The sequence below is a fragment of the Gopherus flavomarginatus genome, chromosome 6 (genome assembly GCF_025201925.1).
Source record: "Gopherus flavomarginatus isolate rGopFla2 chromosome 6, rGopFla2.mat.asm, whole genome shotgun sequence".
Taxonomy (NCBI): domain Eukaryota; kingdom Metazoa; phylum Chordata; order Testudines; family Testudinidae; genus Gopherus; species Gopherus flavomarginatus.
In genome coordinates this window covers 69620258-69641482 of record NC_066622.1, presented here as the reverse complement: position 1 = coordinate 69641482, position 21225 = coordinate 69620258, and the positions used below count along the sequence as shown (strand labels likewise).

The following is a 21225-nucleotide window of genomic DNA, read 5'->3' as shown; positions in this document are numbered from 1 at the left end:
AACAGGAAGCAGAACAATGGGGAAGACTCCATCAGACCCCACTCACCTCCAGGCTTCCCTGGGCCAGTTTTAGGGCAGGTGAATAAAGTGGTTGCCCTGGGCACCAATTTCTGAGGGTGGCAGCACCATACCTCTGTGCTGCTCAGCTGTTTTTTTTTCCCCCTACCACAGCTGCTCTGAATAGGGTTACCAGACATCCTGATTTCATCGGGACTGTCCTGATATTAGTCCCATCTTCCCATACCCTCTGTGTATAATGTAAGTGGGATTCTTTCCTTGCATTAATCCTGTGAAAAGGGGTTGATGAATCATCTCTCTCCAAAGTGATCTGTTCAATGCCATATCCTCTATTACACCACATGCTACATGCCTTCCTTTAGGACATCCCATGACTTCTTCTTGGGTCAGCTTCCTCTCTTTTCCCTTCAATCTTGATCTCTTGGTCTTTCTTACCCATATAGTTGTCAGGACCAACCCATCTGAGCCTGAACTCCCTCATTTTTCATTCATGGATTTTATTTTGAGCATGTCTAACATACACATTCCTCGAGAGGCCTTTCTCACTTAGACCACTCATCCAGCTCAACATTGACATTTTTCTGGACTGGATTATTAGCTCATGTTTCTTCTTTGTTACTCAACACTCACTGCTGTACAGTAAAAGTTGATGAACCAGTTTTATAGACCTTCTTTTTTAATCTTACTGGTAACTTCCAATTGCATATGATGCCCTTATCTCTCTCCATCTGAGTTCTATATGTCGTAAAACTGGATTAAATAGTGACATAAAATAAATACTAGTAGCTGAAAGTCTGTGCTGTCGCACAGGTATAATTCCTAATATCATGTGTGCAAAAAAGCCAAAAAAGTCTGAGAACTTAAAAACTGCACTGTATCAGGCTGCACATCCAATCGATGACTGAAAGTAGAGATACTGTAATCATCAAGAACTCTCAGCCATTCTTGTAGCTGTTTCCTTCACTTCACACTGACTCTACAGACATTCTGGGCTTGGATGTGATGTTTGCGGTTATTGTGTATGCTGGTTGTGTTGCTGTGTTGATTTGTGTGTGGTAGTGTTGTGTTGGGAGAGCTGTGTGGATTTGCATAGGGAGCATCTGGACCTTCGGGTGTGGCAGCTGGTCCAAGTAATCCACCCTCTGTGCAGTCTTCCTCATACAACCAATGAATTTGTTGCATGCAAGTTAGCTGTAGAAAAAAGATGGCAACTGGTTGAGTTTCCCAGGATATTACAATGGTCTAGGATTCTGGGCAGGGCCTAAATACATGCCTTACTGTACCTGTGGGAGTAATTCATCAATTCAAAATGGCTGAGAACTTAATAACTGGATGGTAACAAACCACAAAACCTAATGATTATTCCACCAGGTGATATTTTGAACAAAAGGAGCTCAACCATGCTTGTTGTCACTTCCCTCCCTTCCCACTGAGTGACACACAGATGGACATTCCTGGAATCTTATTTTATAGATTTAAGATGCTAGAGATGAGTTACAAAAATTATAGAAAGAATCTGTATGAAGAGTAAAAGATTAATCCTACTGAATTTATCTGAACCTGACTGGATAAAGTGGGGAATGGGAATTCCAGTTCAGTCCCCCTACCACAGAAACTCTCCCCATCGAAGCAGAATGTCATTGTCATTATTCACTATCATTGGCTGAACAGACCTAAAATGCTGGACATTGTTACTAGCTCCTTGTGAACAGAGCAGCCTTTACAGTTGTCAAAGAAGCTTTCACGTTTGTCAACTACACCACAAATGAACTGAAAACATACCCAGCATATATTGAGAATAAATTCACACCTGAGCCCATTTGAGAACACTGCAGGATTATTGTACCTGCCATACAGTTATTTTATGGTATAACACTTAATTTTGTTAAATCCTATTTACTTAAAAAGTTGACTAATTTGTCTGTGCATTTCACGGCAATTAGTTAATTTCTGTCACTGTATTAAGGAGTTCAAGATCACAGACCATCAAATTAATCACCTCAGGAAATGGAGGTGACTTTTCAAGGTATTTACCGAGGAATAACAATGAGCTGGTAGGACACTGGGATATTTGAGGTGAAACTCACTGGAGTTATATCAATATCTTTGGGGTCAATGGGAGACTTCAAGGTAAAGTTCTGCAAAATCGTTGTCAGTAGCAAAAATAGCTCCATCCGAGCCAGAGCCTCTCCCAAGCAACTCCGTTTCCCTACAATGAAAAAGGAATATTGAAGAGATATTGGAGATCTTTCTTTGCTGCACTTTACATGCTGTTTCTATGGATGGAGGATAATGGAAATCACTCCGAGTTCAGGATGGTAGGAAAGCAATTTGGGCTTAAGAAGCCATTCAAAGATTGTTTTAAGGTTTGAGTTCCATATATAAAGTGGTCTTTTTGAATCCAGTTTAGGGAGAGGGTTGGGAAGATGTGGGATTTGAGGAATAGCTTATGCGCTTCCCAAGTTAGCTAATAAGTGTTAAAGGGAGAGTAATGTGGTGGTTATTGGGTAACAAGTAAGGAGGTGCAGGCAGGATCATGAACAGGTGGATGAAGGAATAATTGATTATGGATTCATTTACACCAGACAGATACCAGAAAACCATGAATTTGCCAAGCAGAGCAAAGAGAGGAGTATGTCGAGTGCATCCGAAAAGTCACTTCAGACAGCTAGTGGGAAGTAACACGGTTTAAAGACTGATAGATGTTTTACTAGCGTGAGAGACTCTGCTTCATGGACCACCTGAAAGCCCTCTGCAGACAGTGTGAGCCAGCAGAATCATTGAGGCAAAGCTAGAAGATCTGAGATCTGAAATAAACATGGATAACTTTACCTATAGAAAACGGCATGAAGAAGTCACTCTTCTTGAAGGCACCATTTTCATCCAAGAAATGCCCTGGGTTAAATTGCTCTGGGTTTGGAAATTCCTTGCTGTCATATAGGACTGACTGAAGCACAGGGAATATAGTGGTGCCCTAAATTAGTAAACATATAAACAGAGTTAAAGTGGATACTATCCAAAGCAGAGAAACCTTCAAAATTCAGAGCTGGACAGTGGGTCCCATCTTGATTTTTCTTCATTCCCTTGCAGTTCCTGAACTTCATGTTTTCAGCCAGAAGTAGCAATATTAAAATTCCATGAGAAGAGCTAATCCCACTGAAATCCCATCCACAGGGAAATCCTCTTCAGAGAGGTTGTTTCTATCTGATCATTATCCTGAATTCAACATAGTTTGGGGAGAGTTTGGCTAAGATCCAGAAGTTTCACTTGCACCTCTGAGCTGATGCTCCGAAGCAGTTGAGGTTTCCTGGTCAAGATACTGTATTCAATTTTACAGTCAAACTCACAGTCAGCAACCCCCGCCCCTGAGTATGGTGAGTTCTGGTGCATTTTAACAGCTCAACAGGTTCAGAGTTTGGTGGAGATTAAAACTGGGTAAATTTTATCAGACAAATACAGTTTATCCAGCAGAAATGCAGTTTCAGCTGATCCGAAACTATCTGCAAATTTGACCCAATCAGTTTTGTCTGGGAAAAAGTTCAGAAAACACATAGGAGGAGGGCTGTGTGTCTTCCTATAACTTTTAGGCCAGAGACTAAGGTTCTTGGGATGTGAGAGATGCAAGTTTGAATCCCCAATTTGGAGCAACAATTTGAACTCAGATCTTCCCCCCATCCAAAATGAGGATTCTAACCTCCAAGCTCTCAGATATTCCAGGATAGGCTCCTTTCAATCTGTCCTTATGAAGCTGTTCCACTTTTTATTAATATTTAAATATCCACTGAGCCAGCGAGAATGAGAAAGGCACTCACCTGGGAGGCAGGAGATGTGGATTCAAATCCCTCCTCTGAATCAAGAAGAGGGAAGAATTTAATCCACATTTCTTACATCCCAGATTTTTGGCCTAATGAAAATACAAAGTGGAACAGCTTGACCAGGAGGACTTGAGAACAGAATAACCTAAATGCTGGTGATTAGGGCACTCAGCTGGGAGGGGGAAGAACTGCACTTGAGTCCCTGCTTCACTGAATATTTAAGTATTGATACGAAACAGAATAGCTTCTGCAAGAGAGATTGAGGACTCACCCCAGCATAGTCTATAGCCTGGTCCTTAGGCTACTCACTGGAGAAATCTGAGTTCAAGTCCTGGCTCCAGAGTGGAGGTACAAATCTAGGTCTCCCACATCCCAGGAAAGTGCCCTGTCCACTGGACTAAAGCATTAAAGAAGGGGGATAAAACCCACACCAAGATTTCTGAAGTAGACCAGATTTTTTCAACTTGCTGAAAAATTGCAAATATTTTCAGAAGCTAAACGAATATTTTTTCTGATTTTTTTTGGCTTACTGGCTGAACTGAGCTCAGTAACTGGCATCATCCGACTAACAGTAAGAACCCGACTCAATCTTACAGAAACCTCAGCCTTGAAACGTGGTTTGTTTTGTGGTGTGTATTTATCTGTACTGATTTGCATTCAATTCCAGAAATGGGCAAATGTGCGGGGAGCTCTGATCCTTTTAAAACCTATTCATTCATTACTCATTTGCATGCATGATTTTGTTTTGATTTGACTGAACAGTATCAAGAAGTTTCCCCAGAAACACTCCCCTCTGGCCCCCAGAAAGAGGGGAATGCTTGCACGCGTTGATGTGATACCAAAATCTTAGCTGCACATCACTGCTAAAGTTATTCGCTATTCCATATCTTACTGCTACGCAACTAGGCTCTCAAATCTTCTTTTGGATGGAAACCCTAACCTGCAGACTATGAAAGTCTGTTCAACTGCAAACAGAGGCTTAGAAAGTTTCAATATAATTGGTACATTCCTGGCAATTATTTAAAATTCCCACCACATAAAAACTGGCCAAACTATTTCTATCGCGAACACAGAACTGGCTCTTTCACCGAGAACTGACCTTGGGGATAATGTATTGTCTGAAACGAGTGTCTTTAGTCACAGCACGTGGGACACCAAGAGGGGCAAGAGAGATGAATCTCTGGATCTCATGTACAACGGCATCTGTGTAGGGCATCTGGCTTCGATATGCCATGCAGGGGCTTCGGCTTCGGCCGATCACACAGTCAATCTCTACATGAACCTTCTCTGTCATCAAATTAATGAGATTTAACACCAAGACTAAAGAACAGGATTCCCATGGATTTGCCCAACAGTCTGTTGCTCTGCCCTCAAAACACAAGTCTCAGCAGATGGACATTGGGAATATAACAAAACAGGTAAAATTTTCTGTTACAGAAACTACTGTACTAGGTATCTATGACAAAGGGCCAAGAATGTAATTACAGGGCAGTGATATTGTTTATACCTGGTTCTGTTACTAACTAGAGCACAATGTAAAATTATCACCAGTGCATCTAAATATCTACTAAGCAAGAGAGTCCCAAAGCATCTCCCCCAGCAAGGCCATTTGCTAATGTGCAGGGCTGTCCTTAACCATACACAAATTATGGAGGTGTGTAGGGCACCAGAAAATTTGGGGCACCAAATTTCCTGGTGCCCTGCACAGCTGCGTGCTGCTCCATCCCCTGCTCTGGCTCTTCTCCAGGGCCCCTGCCTCTGCTCCGCCCCACCTCTTCCTGCCCCAGCCCCGTCCGCACTCCCCGAGGACTCCAAAAATGGTTGGGGCCTGCACTCACCGGTGAGTGGAGTGACCCGGCCCCAACCTGCTCTGCTCCTCTGGCTCCCAGCTGTGCCACCGGCGAGTTCTGGGGGGCAGTTCCCCCCCATCCAAGCCTGGGAACCAGGGGAGCAGAGCAGGCTGGGATCAGGTCACTCTACTTCCTGCAGGAAGGGCCAGCCCCCCTCTCTCCCGTCCCCCATGGAGGCCTGGGGCCAACCCACTCCCTCCCGCAGAGGCCTGTGGCAGGGCCCCACACAGCTCCCCACTCCCCCCGAGGGGCTGCATAGGGCACCAAAATAGCTACGGACAGCCCTGTTAATATGAAGTTGGAATTAGCACTGGATACAGAATTTTTTTAGCACTAACAGATCTTTGATTTAAGCCCTTACATGATCCTGTCCTCTACAAGCCCATTAAATCCAAAGGCAAAACAACTTTGCCTTCATTCAGGGGGAAGGGGCCCGTTTGGCAGCCCTGCAATGTGAAAGTATCTGTTACCCACAGAACAGACACACCCTGGTCAGTGGCAGGGCCAGGAGCTGGGCCAGGGTGTTTGGCGCCCTAGGTGGGGGTCCTGCGCTCCCGGTCGTTGGTGGCAATTCTGCGGTGGGGGGGTCCTTCCATGCTCCCAGTCTATGGGGCACTTTGGTGGTGGGTCCTGGAGCAAGTGAAGGACCCGCCGCAAAATTGCCACCGAAGACCTGGAGAACGGAAGGACCCCCTTCTGCCGAATTGCCGCCAAGGGCAGCAAAATGCTGCCCCCCCAAATCCTGGTGCCCTAGGCGACCGCCTAGGTCACCTAAATGGAAGCACCAGCCCTGGGCAGGGCAGGCTTCTCTTTTACAAACACTGCAATTAAACACCCACGGCTGGCCATGTCAGCTGACTCAGGCTCGCAGGACTCAGGCTACAGGGCTGTTTAGAGGTTAGGGCTCAGGCTGGAGCCAAGGCTCAGGGACCCCAGGAAGAGGGAGAGTCCCAGAACCTGGGCTCCAGCCCAAGCCAAAACATCTGCACAGCAGTTAAACAGTCCTGTAGCCCAAGTTCTGTGAGCCAGACCCAGTTGACCCGGGCCTGCCATGGATGTTTAATTGTAGTGTAGACATACACATGTACTTCCCTTATCAGAGAACCTGAACACTGATCTGGGTTTGGGAGAGGAATTCAATCACAACAGCCCCATTCAGCCTTTGGATCCTCTCCTCAGATGGCCAATATGGGGACAAGTAATACCCACTGTATTGGTGCTTTTTGGATGAGAATTTCTGCCTGCAGGGAACTGGAGTAAGAAAGTCCCCCAACAATCTTCAACTCACTTCACATGAACCAAAGAACATCCACCGCATGGCAGTCATGCAGATCATGCAGGTCACTGCCAACCCAGGCCAGATGTGATCTGATGGTTTAACGAAGGAGGCCCTGCCTACATTTACTGATCTATAGAGCCAGGCTCTCCTCACATCTCCCAAAGACTTAACATTTTTTGTGTGTGTGTCACTGTTACCTTCGATTTCTGGGTATTTCATAAGAAGCTTGAGTCCATGTTTCAGGGTGACACTGATTGTCCCTGTTCCAGCAAAGAATAAGCTTAATGTTCTGTTTAACAAGCTCTCAGTGGTAAATTCTGACTGGCTGTTATGTTGCTCCTGTAAAAAGGTTTGGTACAGATGGTTGATAATTGATTGTAGAAGCCTTCGATCTATTATCACAAGCCAAAAAAGTCTCATTTTCTACCCAAAATGTGACCCACCTGGTATCGTTATACAAATCCTACAGAAATGGGCCATAGTATTGTAGATTACAGCAGTATTATTGCAGTGCTTTGGGTCATTTCTGTTCACTAATGTGCTTTTACATGAGTGAGGTGAATAGGGCTTCCCCCTTTACATTACAATTTCCTTGTCTCCCTTTAGGGGCTTCTGAAAAGCCACGTACTCTCTTGTTCCTTGACAAATAAATAGCACTAATATGTATAACCCACTCCTCAGTAAAGGGGAAGGGCTGCGGCTAGCACCTACTTGTTTTACTTTGATGAGGAAAGCATCGATGAAGTCTCGAGGGCAGCTGGGCTCCAGGGACTCTCTGTGCATCTCCACTCTCTCCAGAACAAACTTTCTCAAATCCTCAAAATATTTAAAGTTTCTCTGGTGAGGCCCAGGGATATAATGCATGAGAGTCGGGAAAAAATTGTACAGCTGTAAAGATTAAAAGAAAAACACATCTTGGTTTTCCTGGGCAGAAAAGCTTCCTTCACAGTATTTACTCAAATGACTTAACTACAGCAGCACAGACTCTTCTGTGACATCTTATTTTCTAAATGGATTCTGAAGAACTTTGAAAACTTTACCAACTCCCATTACCCAATGCATATATATATCCCACACAAATACTTAAGGGACATTCAGTTACATTAGCTAAAAGGCTCTCCATTATTTTCAAAATAAAACCATCTTCAATAGATACATCATGTTTTTGAAAAATCACTTTCTGAACACAGATTTTCTTAGCAAGTGGTAGCACATTATAGATTTTCAAAGGGAAATTTACTTTAGTCGTGCTGAGGTTGAATTTAAAAGACTCTCATTTTTTGCCAATGTAACTCCACTGATTTCGAATAAGTTATGCCAGCAGACAGTTTGGCCCTTCATTTGGTACATTTAGTGAGGTTTTCAGGAAGGGGGCATGGAGGTAAGTGGCTGTGAGCTGGATTGAAAAAGAGTTTATTTTGGAGGTGAGAAATGTGATAACATTCACCGTCATGTTGCTTATGTGATAAGGCATGTGACATGTGATTGGTGTGGACATTAACATTTTAACTGGCAACTTCCTTGATTTTTACCAATAATGTTGATAGTGAATATCTTTAAGCAAATTTAATTCTAAGCTAATGACGTGTTTTGTGTGGGAATTTAAACAATACTTAGAAACAAGTTTGAGGCTGGGTTTGGTAGTAGCTGCAGCCTAGCCAGAAGGAGACCATTATGGGAATCTGAAATAACACTTGTTTATGGAAAATTAATAGTTAAAGAAAGAAATTTCTGTTCCCTCCCCCAATAGAAAGGAGAAAAATAGAATTAACCCCTGAACATACCGCTGTCCAGGGAGAGAGCTGGAGCTTGTTAATTTCATCTATGAGATTTATTAAAGTCACAAACTTCTCATCTTCATAGTTAAACCGGTCCCCAAAGACAATCGAGCAGATGACATTGGAGGTGGCATGGTTGAGGAAGAGGGTGGGGTCAAAGGGCCGCCCTGGAGCAAAACAAAGCTAAAGAGTCAGTTTTAATTTAGTGTCTTCACCCTCCGCATCAGAGTCACTGGCAGCATGGAGATGTTGTGGATCTCCAACCACAGGGAAAGACTCAAGGTAGGGCCGTCAGCAATATTCTCTGAGGAGGGTGGGTTAGGGCTGCCTCAATCCCTCCCTCTTACCTCTCACATGCTAAATTAAACACTTGCCACTTTTTTTTCTTGGCAATCAGTTTAACTCTGTCTGCTCTGCTGCTCTCTGCCTGGCACACTCTGGTCTGACCAAAGGCCATCAGTGCCTCTTTGACTGACACCCGCCTGTCTGACTTGGATCCCATTTCACAGAAAAGATCCCAACCCTTTCACAACAGGATCCTGCTCAGAGGGCTCTGCCTGAGCCACTGCTTGTGTTGTTGTAGCATCATCACTAAATCCTAGAGCACAGCAATCTCCCCTTGGCACTGCCAGCCTGGGCCACACAGTGTAAATGCACAGTTGTTGTGCTAGGGAAGGAATAAAGGCTCCCAGCACAACAGCAGGGGGGATGGGTCTGCTTTCCGCCTTCAGAGTGCGCTAAGCAAGTCCCACAGCTCAGCTAATGCAGCTGGAGAGGCTGAATTTCCCACTGGCTCACCAGTGACATCTTAGCTTCCGTTTCAGGTTCTCCCTTCCCCATAAGCACAAGGAACACATGGGGCTGGTAACTGAGAGCTAACCTGGGGCTGCAGCGTCAGAGGGAGCAGCACAACATTCCTGGGAATTATTGGCAAGGGTTCACCCCTCTAGTCTGAGAGCACAGTGCTCATGGGAACATCCAGAAGCAGCATTTTCGTCATGCACCAGACCCCTGCTCGTGTCCCTAACCCATCGATTCTCTTTGACTCATTCCCAACAGCAATAGCTGCCCCTTGGCTCAGGGTGCACAAGCAGCAGCAGCAGCAGCAGCAGCAGCACTAATGTAGTACCAATGGTGGGGAAGGGTCTCAATGCATTCTCCTCTTCCACTTACAATTCACCAGATGGGAAGAGCCAACTTCAGTTTAGCCCTTGTTGTTGCATTAAATATTGCAAGAGGCAGGATGGTTTGAGGCTAAGGCCTGGGTCTCAGGAAATCTGGGAACAATTCCCAGCTCCGCTGCAGACGTCCCAGATGTGACCTCAAGCAAGTCACTTCATCTCTGTGTCTCAGCTTTCTATTTCTTTAATAGGGGAAACAATCCTGTAATTATTTGGGCTCCTTGGAGCTGGAGTACACCAAAGCCCCAAGGTACTAATAGTGCCCCAGGCATACTATGGTTCGGAGGCAAGCACTTTAGGTCTTGTAGGCGCTAGCTCTAGTGGGGCTCAATAGCCACTCAGACACACGGCTCAGGGAAAGGGAATTGGATCAGGGCTGGCAGCAAAGGGTTCAGATACACTAGATTCACAGAGGCTTAAACTGTTACAAATCCCAGTGAGGCCTAGTGCTTGCTGTTTGGCCCTGGGGCAGTACAGGCGAGAGTCAGAGTCCTTCAGGGCTCATGCCTGGTGCACCCTCTCTAGCGCAGTCTCTGTGCAAGCAAATAGGAGCTTTCAGGTTTCCAGGCTAGGCTCCGTTAGTGTCTCTCCTTGGGCCCCTCTGCACTGGCTCCCTGCCAAACTGCTGCTGTTCTCTCATTGACTAGGGTAGCCAACTTGCTAATCATACAGAAAAATGAACACCCCTGCCCCGAGGCCCCACCCCTGCTGGCTCCACTCCCCCACACACCCCCGTCGCTCACTCTTCCCCACTCTTACTCATTTTCACTGGGTTGGGGCAGGGGGTTGGGGTGTGGGAGGGGCATGAGGGCTCTGGTTGGGGGTGCGGGTTCTGGGGTGGGGCTACGGATGAGAAGTTCGAGCTGCAGGATGGGGATCAGGGCTGGGGCAGGAATGTGGGAGGGGGTTTGGGATGCGGGGTCCCGGTAGCACTTACTGTGGCTCTCAGGAAGCGGCCACCAGGTCCTTGTGGCCCCTAGGTGCATGGGTGGCTAGGGAGGCTCTGTGCACTGCCCTCGCCCCTAGTGCCATCTCCTACTTTTAATGGCCCAGTCAGCACCAGCTGCCAGGGTCCCTTTTCCACTGGGAATTCCGGTTGAAAACTGGACGCCTGGCAATCCTACCAGTGACCTGCCCCCAAATGTAATGTCTGGCAGCTTGTTCCATATGGAATTCTGTCCATAGTTGCTGGGGGTTCCTCTCTGCATACAACCTCTCCACAGCTCCTTTCTTGCCATGTGGCTGCTGCTTTCCAACATAGCCTGGCCACATCCTGGTTCAGGATCTTTCCCCCTACCTGACCAGGGGAAAGGGAAGTGTCAAGTGCAGTTGGGAGGTGGTCAATGGGATTTGTTGTTCCCTGCCTAGCAGACCCATCTCTAAGAAGGATGCATCCTCACACATAGTGCTAGTCCATGTGGCAGTCTTGGTGCCAGCAGAGGGCTCTGTGCTCTTTCTGTAGCCTCAGGTCCTCCTATATCGCTGGGTCATTTGTGTTTTGCTCACTCATTGGCTCGCCTCAGCCCAGACTACAGAATTCCTTCCCCGGTACTGGTTCTACCATCTCTGTTATAGGTTCACCTCCCACTGTTGGTGGTTCTTTTTGTCATTCATTTCGGTTCCTTCTGATAAGACCACACCTGGCTATGCCATATGATGGTTTGCCACTACTCAATGAGACACATGCTAATGTTCACCCTGGTCTGGTCCTCTCCACTGCTCTGGGAGTCAACCTCTTAGATGCCTGTGGCTCTCAATTATTATATTGGCCCTGCTGTGGGAAGTTGATCATATCTTCAGCTGGGTAAGGACCCAAGTAGGTTTTAGCCTGTTGTAATGGAGGACAAAATTGTTTCCATTGAGGACAGTGGATTGTGCACAAAACACCTCTGACGCCTGGCAGACCACCCTGTATGAACACCTGTACTTTTACTGCAACTTAGCACTCAAACTCCTTTCCCTTCTGTGGACCCAAACCAGTTCACCCTCCTGGTATATCTGGGCACTCCCCCTTAAATCTCAGGACTCCTTCTGTCTCTAGGTGGCCCTGGTGAGGCTTTACTGCTTGGACCGCAGTGCTGAGGATGCCTATCAAGTGCTAGGTACTCTGTAGGACTAGTATACTCATCTGTCCTGGTTACCCCATCCAGCAATTCTCCTAGAGGGTGGTCACATGCCCAAACATCACATTATATGATGTGTACCCCAGGGACGACTGCACATTAGTCCTGTAGGCCATCATGACCTAGGGAAGAAAACTTTCCCACTTCTATTGATTGGCATCTACAACATAACTGCAAATGTACAGTTCAGACGCTCCACCTGGCAGAAATCTGGGTGTGGCTGGTCATGCCTACTGCTCAGAGCAGGAGTTGGTAGCCAGGATTAGGAGAGTAGGAGACCAGGGTCAGACCCAGAGGCCAGGTGCCAGAGCCAAAGTCAAAAGTCAAGAATTGGAGCCAAAGGTCAGAACCAGGTTACTTGGAATGAGGTAAGGCAGGAGCAGGAGCTATCACAACCATGGGCAAATGCTTTGAGCAGCCGCCAAACTGTTGCTGCAGCTGGGCTTAAGAGCTGGTCTGCTGTCTCTTCCCACCAGGCAGGTGGTGTAGCTAATCAGGCAGCCTATCACAGGCCAGCTGCCCTTGTTAGGTTTCCCAGAGACCGACTCTGCTGCAGCCCCTGATTCCTGACACCAACAGCCTGTCTCACCATGGGTAGTAAGGTGTAGTACAGGTCTTATTTATCTCAAGGAGGTCACATACCCCTTAGAATAAGCATGATTCAAAATTTTCACCATTGGTTGGTATGCAAGGAGTGAGGTTAGCAACCATTTGTGTTTCTCGATCAGGCAGTTGATGAGCCTCTACCTACTCAGAGAAGTAGCCTGTTCTCACAAGGGTGTACTGACTGACTCTCCCAGAATAACCATAGCTACCATTTGCAGAGGGTGGTTTGTCTGAGTGGTAACGAGGAGACTCTACGTGTAGGATGATCTGTCTTATGTCCCCATAGTTATAAGAAGACGTCCGTGGTCCCTAAGTGACCTGCACCATCCAGGCCAGTAGCATCAACTTCAAACCCTTTGGCTAAGCTTCTCCATCCCCAAATGTCCCTTTAATGGGGTCAGCACCTGCCTCCCACGAGTGCCCCGTTTTCTCTGGCCAATATGCCTGTGATCACAATCTTTTTTCGGAGCAGCACCCTCCCCTTGCAGGTGGCCCCCCTTGGGTTGGTTGGTTGGTTGGTTTGTTGAGTGTGAGCCTGCTTTTAGCTTTTGTTCTTATCTCAGGGTGGCACCCGCCTCTCAACTGCCCTCCAGGTTCAGTCTCCTGGACAGAGCATCAGCATCCATGTACTGTTACCCTGGACGGTGTCTTGTCTGGTACTGGAACTGAGCCAACTGTCTCAACCACCAGCACAATTGTCCTTGGGCATCATGGAAATTATGAAGCCCCCTGAGGGAACCATGATCTGTTCTTCACAGGAATCCTTTCCACAGCAGGAAGTGGCAAACATTTTGTGAAGGTCACCACTGCCAGCAACTCTGCATTAGCCACGGAATAGGTCTGCTCTGCTTTGTTCAGCATCCTGCTGACATATGCAACTACTTTTTCCTTGTCTCCATATGGCTGAGTCAAAACAGCACCAATACCATCTTCACTGGCATCTGTATCTAGAATGGATGGAGCTGGGGATCTCAGTAGGCCTGTATTGTTACAGACATGAGCCTCCACTTTAGTTCCAGAAAGGCTTCTTGGCAGGGCTAATCCACTCAAACATCCACCTCATCTCTGCCAGCTTGAATAGTGGCTGTGCAGTTGTGGCAAAACAAATAATGACTCTCCAGTAGTATGAAACCAGACCAATGAAACGCTGCTCCTTAGTGACAGGACTCGGCACTGATCAGGATTGGACAGCTTCACCATCAACATCCCTTGAGATCATATGCCCCAGGTAATTTACTTTGTCACACACAAAAATTGCATTTTGCTGAATTCACCTTTAAGTTGGTTTGGAGTAGCCTCTCCAGCGCAGCTCTCAAGTTCTGCTGGTGCTTCTCAAATGACCTCCCAGTGATGATGCCATCAAAATACACCAGGCAAGATGTTTCCTGCATGTCTGCCAGAATGGCATCCGTATAGTCCCCTGCTTAGCAGATCCATCACACTTCCTTCCTCCACTTTTTATTTTTCATGTCTATTTCAGATGTATGCTGCTTGCAGCACAGAACAGTCCTTCCTATCTGTTACTATAGCACACACATAATAAAGCTCCAATCTTGGGATCTGTACTCACTACTGCAATATAAATAATAATAATTAGTGGGTCACTTATAAAGCATTGTCCATTTACACGGTGGTTTCCAATCATTCCTGTGGGAGCCCATCATTATGGAATGTAGGTGCCAAATTTGTACCAGACGTGTAGCAGAGATGAAAATGAGAATAAGCAACTCTAAGCTTGAGTGTCTCATTAATGCAGCAGACTGAAGATAAATGGAGCCACTCTTACCTGGTTCACTGTCTTAGCTTCTGCCAAATCTAGACAAACCTTTTCCATTTGCTCACTGGCCATATATCAGTGGGTAGGGAACAACAGCCAGAAAAGGTCATTTTTAGACCTTTGCCCACCTACTTTTATATTATATTAACACAGCTAATTTTATGTGCAGCTAAAAGGTTTAGTTAGAAGATGTTTGAACCAATATGAGTGTCTGAGCCACTGCTCAATATTCAATAGCATGAAAAACAGAAAGACTTTGACTCTTCAGTTCTAATTTCCAACAGACAAAGTTGATCCTCACCGTGAGTGTTTTTGAGCCTTTCCACCAGGAAATGGGCTTCCTCCAGGATTCGCTCTTCAGTGCTCTTCTTCCCCATCCCAAAATCCCTCAAGGTGGTGAGGGTAAATCGGCGTAGCTGCTTCCATGGCTCCCCACTGCCCATAGCAGTACCTGAAAAAGGGAAGAGAATGGGAAAGAAAGGAGGGAGGGGCCAGACTTTCAAACCCACCCACATGTTGTTTATTCAAAGTTTCATAGGAACATAAGATTGGGAGGGACTGAGTGCAGTCCCCTGCTATAGCAGTCAACCCTGTCGTATAATCCTGTTCTCAAATTTTATTTATATCTGTGTTCTGCTTGGGAGACTGTTACACCGTCATCACTCTGTACTTAATCTGTTTGATATGTTTATTTACCACAATATCCTACACATTAAACTCATCACAGTTTCAGAGCAATTATGAGGAAGAAAAATTATTCATTACTGTAATGAGGTGCAGCTGGGCCCCTCTAGCTTCTGCTCCTGCTGTGCCCACAAACCAGCCAGAGACCTCTGCATTGGTGTAATCACGGGTGCTCTTTATTTACAGTTTACTTTCCCACCACCTTGTAGCTACAAACAGCTTCAGTCTTGCAGCCAGCAGCAATGAGTTCTCCCTCTCTCTATTCTCTGGCTCCTACCCTTTCCTCCTCCCTTTGGCTTCCTTCCTGCCAGCCTTTATGTAGCCCTTAGCTAATGAGGCCAGCCAGGCCTGGGCTTACTGAGCCCGTTCCAATTCCCCTTTCTTGATTAGAGTGGATGTGACAGAGGCCTGGCTCAGAGTTTCTTAACCAGCACCCTGCCACAATTAACATGTCCAATACCTGTAGTTTGTTCTCTAACAGAGCTTGGCCCATCACAGCAATGAGAATTCTTCCAGTCACAGTAACTAGCGCAAAGTATATGTACTGGCACAAACTACAAATTAGAAGTAAACTGGGAAACACATTAGTTTGCCAAATTGTAACCATTTGGGCTAAAAAATTTCTATCTTTGTACCTCAAGCTGAAAGTTTTTTGAATATTTCAGCCAAAGTGTTCAGCCATTTCCACAAACAAGGTGAGGGAAAAATATATTTTCTGCCCATGATAAAAAATGCTGGGACCTTTTCTTTGAGAAACTCTAGCACTCCCATTTGTCAGAGCTGGGATTTGAAATTTGGCTAGGGGCTGGCCCGTGTGTCAATGTGTGACTTTGCTATTCCCATGAAAATCTACCCAAATGTCACTAAGCTATAAGCCCTTGAAAAATCACATTTCACACATTGTCAGTGGAGACTTAGAATTTAGTGGCTAAAGTCTCCAAAGATACTGTCATCACTGCACATACACCAGCACCACTCAGCTCCTAGTGCTGGGCCGCATATAAATATGACAATCTACTGCTGTTATCAGTTACTCCATTAACTCAAGTGGCAGAGGTCTTTGCAGTGGATCTAAAGGTTCCAGCCCTGCTGGTGACTCATGCAGGTGTCAATATGATGCCATATGAAGGAAATTCTGGTTTTTCAATTTGCTATTTTAAAAGCCGAGAGAATTGCACACCAAAAACTATGTTAAAAGAACATTAAGGTTTGGACATACTCAGTAGAGACCTTAGAGTTTAGTGCAGGGGAGGTCAAATTAGGACCTGCAGGCCAGATCCGGCCTGTCAAGACTTTCAGTCTGGTTTAGTGGCTAAAATAACATAACATTTTGTCTTCTCAGCTCCTTGTGTTGACCATTCTATGCATGCGCCATGCTCACAAAGCAACTGAGCATGCTCTATTCCAGGACTAGAGGGGAAAGCCAGACTGTCCCTCTAATTGCAGCTCGGGGGGTGGAGTCAAGGAGACTGTAACTAAGAGCGAGCGAAGGGAGAGGAGCCTGGGTCTGATTGGGCCAGGAGACTGGGACAGAGAGCTGGGAGGAGTGACTGGGACTGGGAAATGGCTAGGGAAACAGGAGGGATTGGGACCCAGTTGGCAGGGATGGAAGGAGAACTCACTCAGATCGGATGAGGAACTGGGGGATGAGCAGGTGCTGTGCAAGGAGACTGGGACCATGAATCAGTGTGAGGGGGAAAAGGGGAGTTGGGCAACTTATCTGAGAAGGAGGCAGGGTGCAGGGGGAGAACTGGGACTGGCTTGGCAAAGAAACTGGGAAAAGAGTCAGCGAAGGCGGAGACTAGGAGAAGGAGCCTGGATGGATGGGAATGATGAGAAGCCAGAGGGGGACATTGGGACTGACTGGGCAAGGAGATGGGCTCTGGGGGTAGGGAGAAAGAGGAAGAGTTAGAATCAGGGCAGGGGGGAGACTGGGCCTTGGACAGGGAGCCTAGAGGGGAGAAATAGGATTATCTGGGCAAGGAGACTGGGGCTGGGCTGAGAAATCTGAGTAAGGAAGGCAAGGAGAACGGGACTGGGAAGAGGCGCCAGGGATGGGATGAGAAAGGACTGGGGACAGGGATATAGACTGGAAGGGACAGGGCAAAAGTGGTCAAGCTTGGGAAGAACAAGCAGAAGGGTCTGTAACTACTAGAGATCACGCCCCTTAGAGACTGGAACGGAACCTGACATTCCTGAGAATGCAAGTAATGCAAAAAACCTACAGGTCTATATCCTGTATGACATTAGCTTCAGCAAGTTAACTTAAGGTTTGAGGCCTGTAAACTTTGCACAGATAAACGGCCCAACAGAAAACCCGAAGTATTTGGGGAGTTGAAAATAGAGTTTAAAGGGAAGTTCTGACCTCAGGTAAATAATTCAACCACAGAAGTGTCCTGGCAATTAACCTGCATACATAACAGGTATATGAGATACATCTAAGGCTAGCCTGCTTGCTTGCCTATATATCTTTTCTTATACATTTCTCATTTTCTTATGGGTTTGATTATTTGTTTTATTATAATAGGTTTATATTAGAGTATATTTTGGCTGTACACAAGGGACCTGCAGGCCACATCCTGTATGTTGAGCTAAGGCAAAGTTATCATAAATATGTTTGGGATCTTTCACCTAGCTAGATGGTGGTGAGCCAAAGCATAAGGTCCATGTATGGCTTTAACATAGAGAATGCATTAAAGCAGGTTGGCAAAGGGGCTTTCCTAAGCCCAGAGTCTTTTAAACTTAAGAGGTACACCACAACTTAGAACTTGGAAAGAACCAAAATAACCAGTTAGGACAAAAGCAACAAATGTGATACCTAACCACAAGAGGCCATGGTAATGAATGGACATATATGATAATAAGTTGAGATCATTGATGTACCAAGCCATACGAAAAAGTCACCCCAACATTAGTAAGATGAGGAAATACAAATAAGGAAAAGGGAAGAAATCCCCTAATAAAAATGCATCAAACATAGCGGCATCAGCGTAACATATTATAAAGGTGGCATCCCAGCCTAGGGGCAGTAGGAGAGAGAGCGAGATGTAGCCGTTGGGAGGTGCCAGAATGATGGTCACCGGTGATGATGAGGGAGGAGATGGTGAGGAGGAAGATGATAGCTAACATTTCAGGTTATTCTACAAGGGATGGTGTGAGTATATGGATGTGCAGATGTACATTCTGTAGTATCTATATCTACCTTACTGAGCTGGGGTGTTTGTGACAGGGCTAAATATATTAATAAACAATATTTGTAAATATAGAAGAGTTCCTATTGTGTGAGTGTTGCAACTGTGCATATCAGGGTTCCCAGCTGTATAATCTGGAGGATGGCACCCTCAGCAAGTTTGCAGATAACACTAAACTGGGAGGAGTGGTAGATACACTGGAGGATAGGGATAGGATGCAGAGGAACCTAGACAAATTAGAGGATTGGGTCAAAAGAAATCTGATGAGGTGAAGGTGAAGTAGGTGAAAGGCTGGAGGGCCAGTTGTTGAGGTGTTATAGGGTGAGTGGGGAGCAACAGTGAGCTTCAGGGTGAGGGATTGAGGGCAAGTGGAGTGAGTTATGAGAGGTGTGGGTGGAAATAGGGGATTTGGGGGGTGATGAGGTGAGTTGTAGGCTGGGATGTTGCTGGAGAGGGAGGAAAGCTGTGGGCTATGGCCTGTGATTGGAAAAAGGGGCCTCCTAATCTATTCTTGGACCAGGGCCCTCTGGGGCCTTGTTACACCACTGAGCAGGGGAAGAAGGGGATTGGCCTCTCCAGCTCTGGTCTCCTGACTGTATTCTTGCCCTTCTACTGTGCAATGGCCTAGTCACTGCCTCTCACTCACCTGTAGTGAGATGTTACGACCATTCATGTCAGGGAGCTAGTGGAGTAACAGGGAATGGAACCAATCTTTGCTACTGTTCTAAATGAAACTCCAGCTACTTCCCCTTTTGTTATCTCAGTTGTGTTCCCCACATACAGAGAATATCAGCTCTATATGCTGATGTTACTGGAAATTTACCTTTTTTGTTGGACAACCTTTCAAATACTGGCATATGTCCTCTGTCACTGAACTCGTCCCCTTGATCAATCAGCGCTTCCTTCACAGCCTTCTGTCCATACAGCACCACAACTCGCTCTGAGCCCAAATATATTGTGAAAATCGGGCCGTACTTTTCCCTGAGCTGTCAAAGTTAACACACAAAACCAGCACGTTTTAAAATAAATCCACTTAATTAAGAATAAGAATGTGGGCAGATCAAATTACAAATTAATGAAAGAGCTCATATGTGACTAAGATAATACTAGTCAGACTTGGGAACTGCCTGAATTATGCTTCACTTTCTAATCTTGATGTTCTGTTAATGCTGTGTTTTTCCTAGCGGGAAATAGTGAGTGTGAAAGAAGGATCATTCTATCTGTGTTATTTAATTTTCTCATCCTGCTAGCAGTTGGAATTAATGCAGGTCCTTTCATTTGTGAGCTCTAGCAGTTTGCACAATTTAACTAATGACGATTCAGTTCTATTCCGAAAAATGACTGTGTACAAATGATACTTCTAACACCACAGAACTCCTGCCTCCATTTATTCATAGTAACATCTGCTGACTTTATAATGACAAGACAGTTTTTCCTTATTCCTGTCAGCCCTGCAGAGCCAGAGAGAGAGTGGAGTGAGAGTCTGTTTCCCCTTTTACATTACCAATAGACTTACTGCCTAATTTCCAATCCATTACATCTGTGCAAATCAACCACAATGGGGTAACATATCTGTAACTCTTTATGGTAGAATTTGATAAGAATGAGGGTGAACAGATGGAACTGGGGGCAGAGTTTCTCCCGTTTAACTGTTATTATTTGCGATGGTGAGCCAGAAGGAAAGAAACCAACTTGGCTGTCAGATCCCAGGCTGTGGATTGCCATTTGCATGTGAGATGATGGTATTTGAGATGATAATTATAGTGAAACAATAGCATGGAGCAGAACAAAGCCATTTTTTCAAAGCTGACCTACAGCTGACACCTTACCATCCGCTTGAGAAACAGGCAAATATCATTACAGCAATTTTACAAAGGGGGAAATTGAGGCAGAGAGCGCTTAGGTGACTTACTTGGATGCACCCATGGGCTACATCTGCACTTGGGGCTACGGGTTTGATTCCCAACTTGAGCAGACCTACTCATGCCAGCTCTCATTGAGCTAGCCCACTAAGAACCGTAGCGTAGCCCCGGTAGCACAGACAGTAGCATGGCTAGCTGCCCCAAATACATACCCAAGGGGTACAAGTAGGTTTATGCTTAGGGTGGTTAGGCCGTGCTTCCGCAGCTATTACTATTTTTAGCACACTAGCTTGATGGCATAAGTCTGTCCGTGTGAGCTGGGAATCAGATCACAAGCTCCAAATGTAGACGGAACCAGAGTCTGTTGCAGAGGTAGGAATAAAAACCAGATCTGACTGCCCTTTCTCGACAGAGCCCACTAGACCACTCCTCCACAATGTGATTGTCTGTACATCTTGCCGTGAAGCTGGGCAGGTATATTCTGGATTACCTGTGACTTAGACACCTATATTAAAAGGTATAGGTTAACATGAACAGTTTATTTCAAGCATTCAAGACTGATTATTTTTGTTGGGGAAAAATTAAGATTGAAATATGAAGAGTTGAGTGACATGGGATTGGCACTGTGTAAACGCCAGACATTTCACAGAGTTCTGCTTGAGCTAGGCTCCGCTTAACCTCCACCTACAACCGAACAATAGACGAGAAACAAATATTTTTACCTCACATATTGATTGGAACAAGTTCTTCATATTCAGCTGCAGTGCATTTCCGATGATGGGAAAAGCAACAGGGCCAGGTGGCAGCTTCCCACTTCCAGACATCTTTTTCCATGCTGAAAGGAAAAGAAGGCAAGAGATGCACACTGCCAGGAAAATAGTTGTTGCTCCCAGAGGCTCCATTACAGAGTGTAGCAATTATTCTGGGTTTTAGCAGGGAGTTCACTAGTATTTCAGATTCCACACTTTATATATTGTGTGGTGCAATAGACCATGCAAGCCAACAGCCTCACATTTCTGATTGGTAAACTAGGTTAGTCATTGTCCAGCAAAAGAAACCTA

General features: G+C 45.7%; 1 protein-coding gene and 1 pseudogene across 2 annotated transcripts; one reads left to right on the top strand and one right to left on the bottom strand.

Moving 5' to 3' along the window:
• LOC127053885 (cytochrome P450 2H2-like) overlaps nt 1-21225 on the top strand; it is a 124483-nt pseudogene that overhangs the window by 64002 nt on the left and 39256 nt on the right.
• LOC127054201 (cytochrome P450 2H2-like) lies at nt 1878-21066 on the bottom strand. 2 transcript variants are annotated; one of them, XM_050960215.1, is made up of 9 exons: nt 20887-21066; nt 19126-19288; nt 14729-14878; nt 8747-8907; nt 7674-7850; nt 7160-7301; nt 4933-5120; nt 2851-2992; nt 1878-2227 (listed from the first exon to the last, which is right to left on the bottom strand). In XM_050960215.1, exons 1-9 carry the CDS (start codon nt 21064-21066, stop codon nt 2049-2051), a joined length of 1482 nt encoding a protein of 493 aa, XP_050816172.1. In that variant the 3' UTR covers nt 1878-2048. The 2 variants fall into 2 exon arrangements, with proteins under 2 accessions (XP_050816172.1, XP_050816173.1); XM_050960216.1 differs by lacking the exon at nt 7674-7850.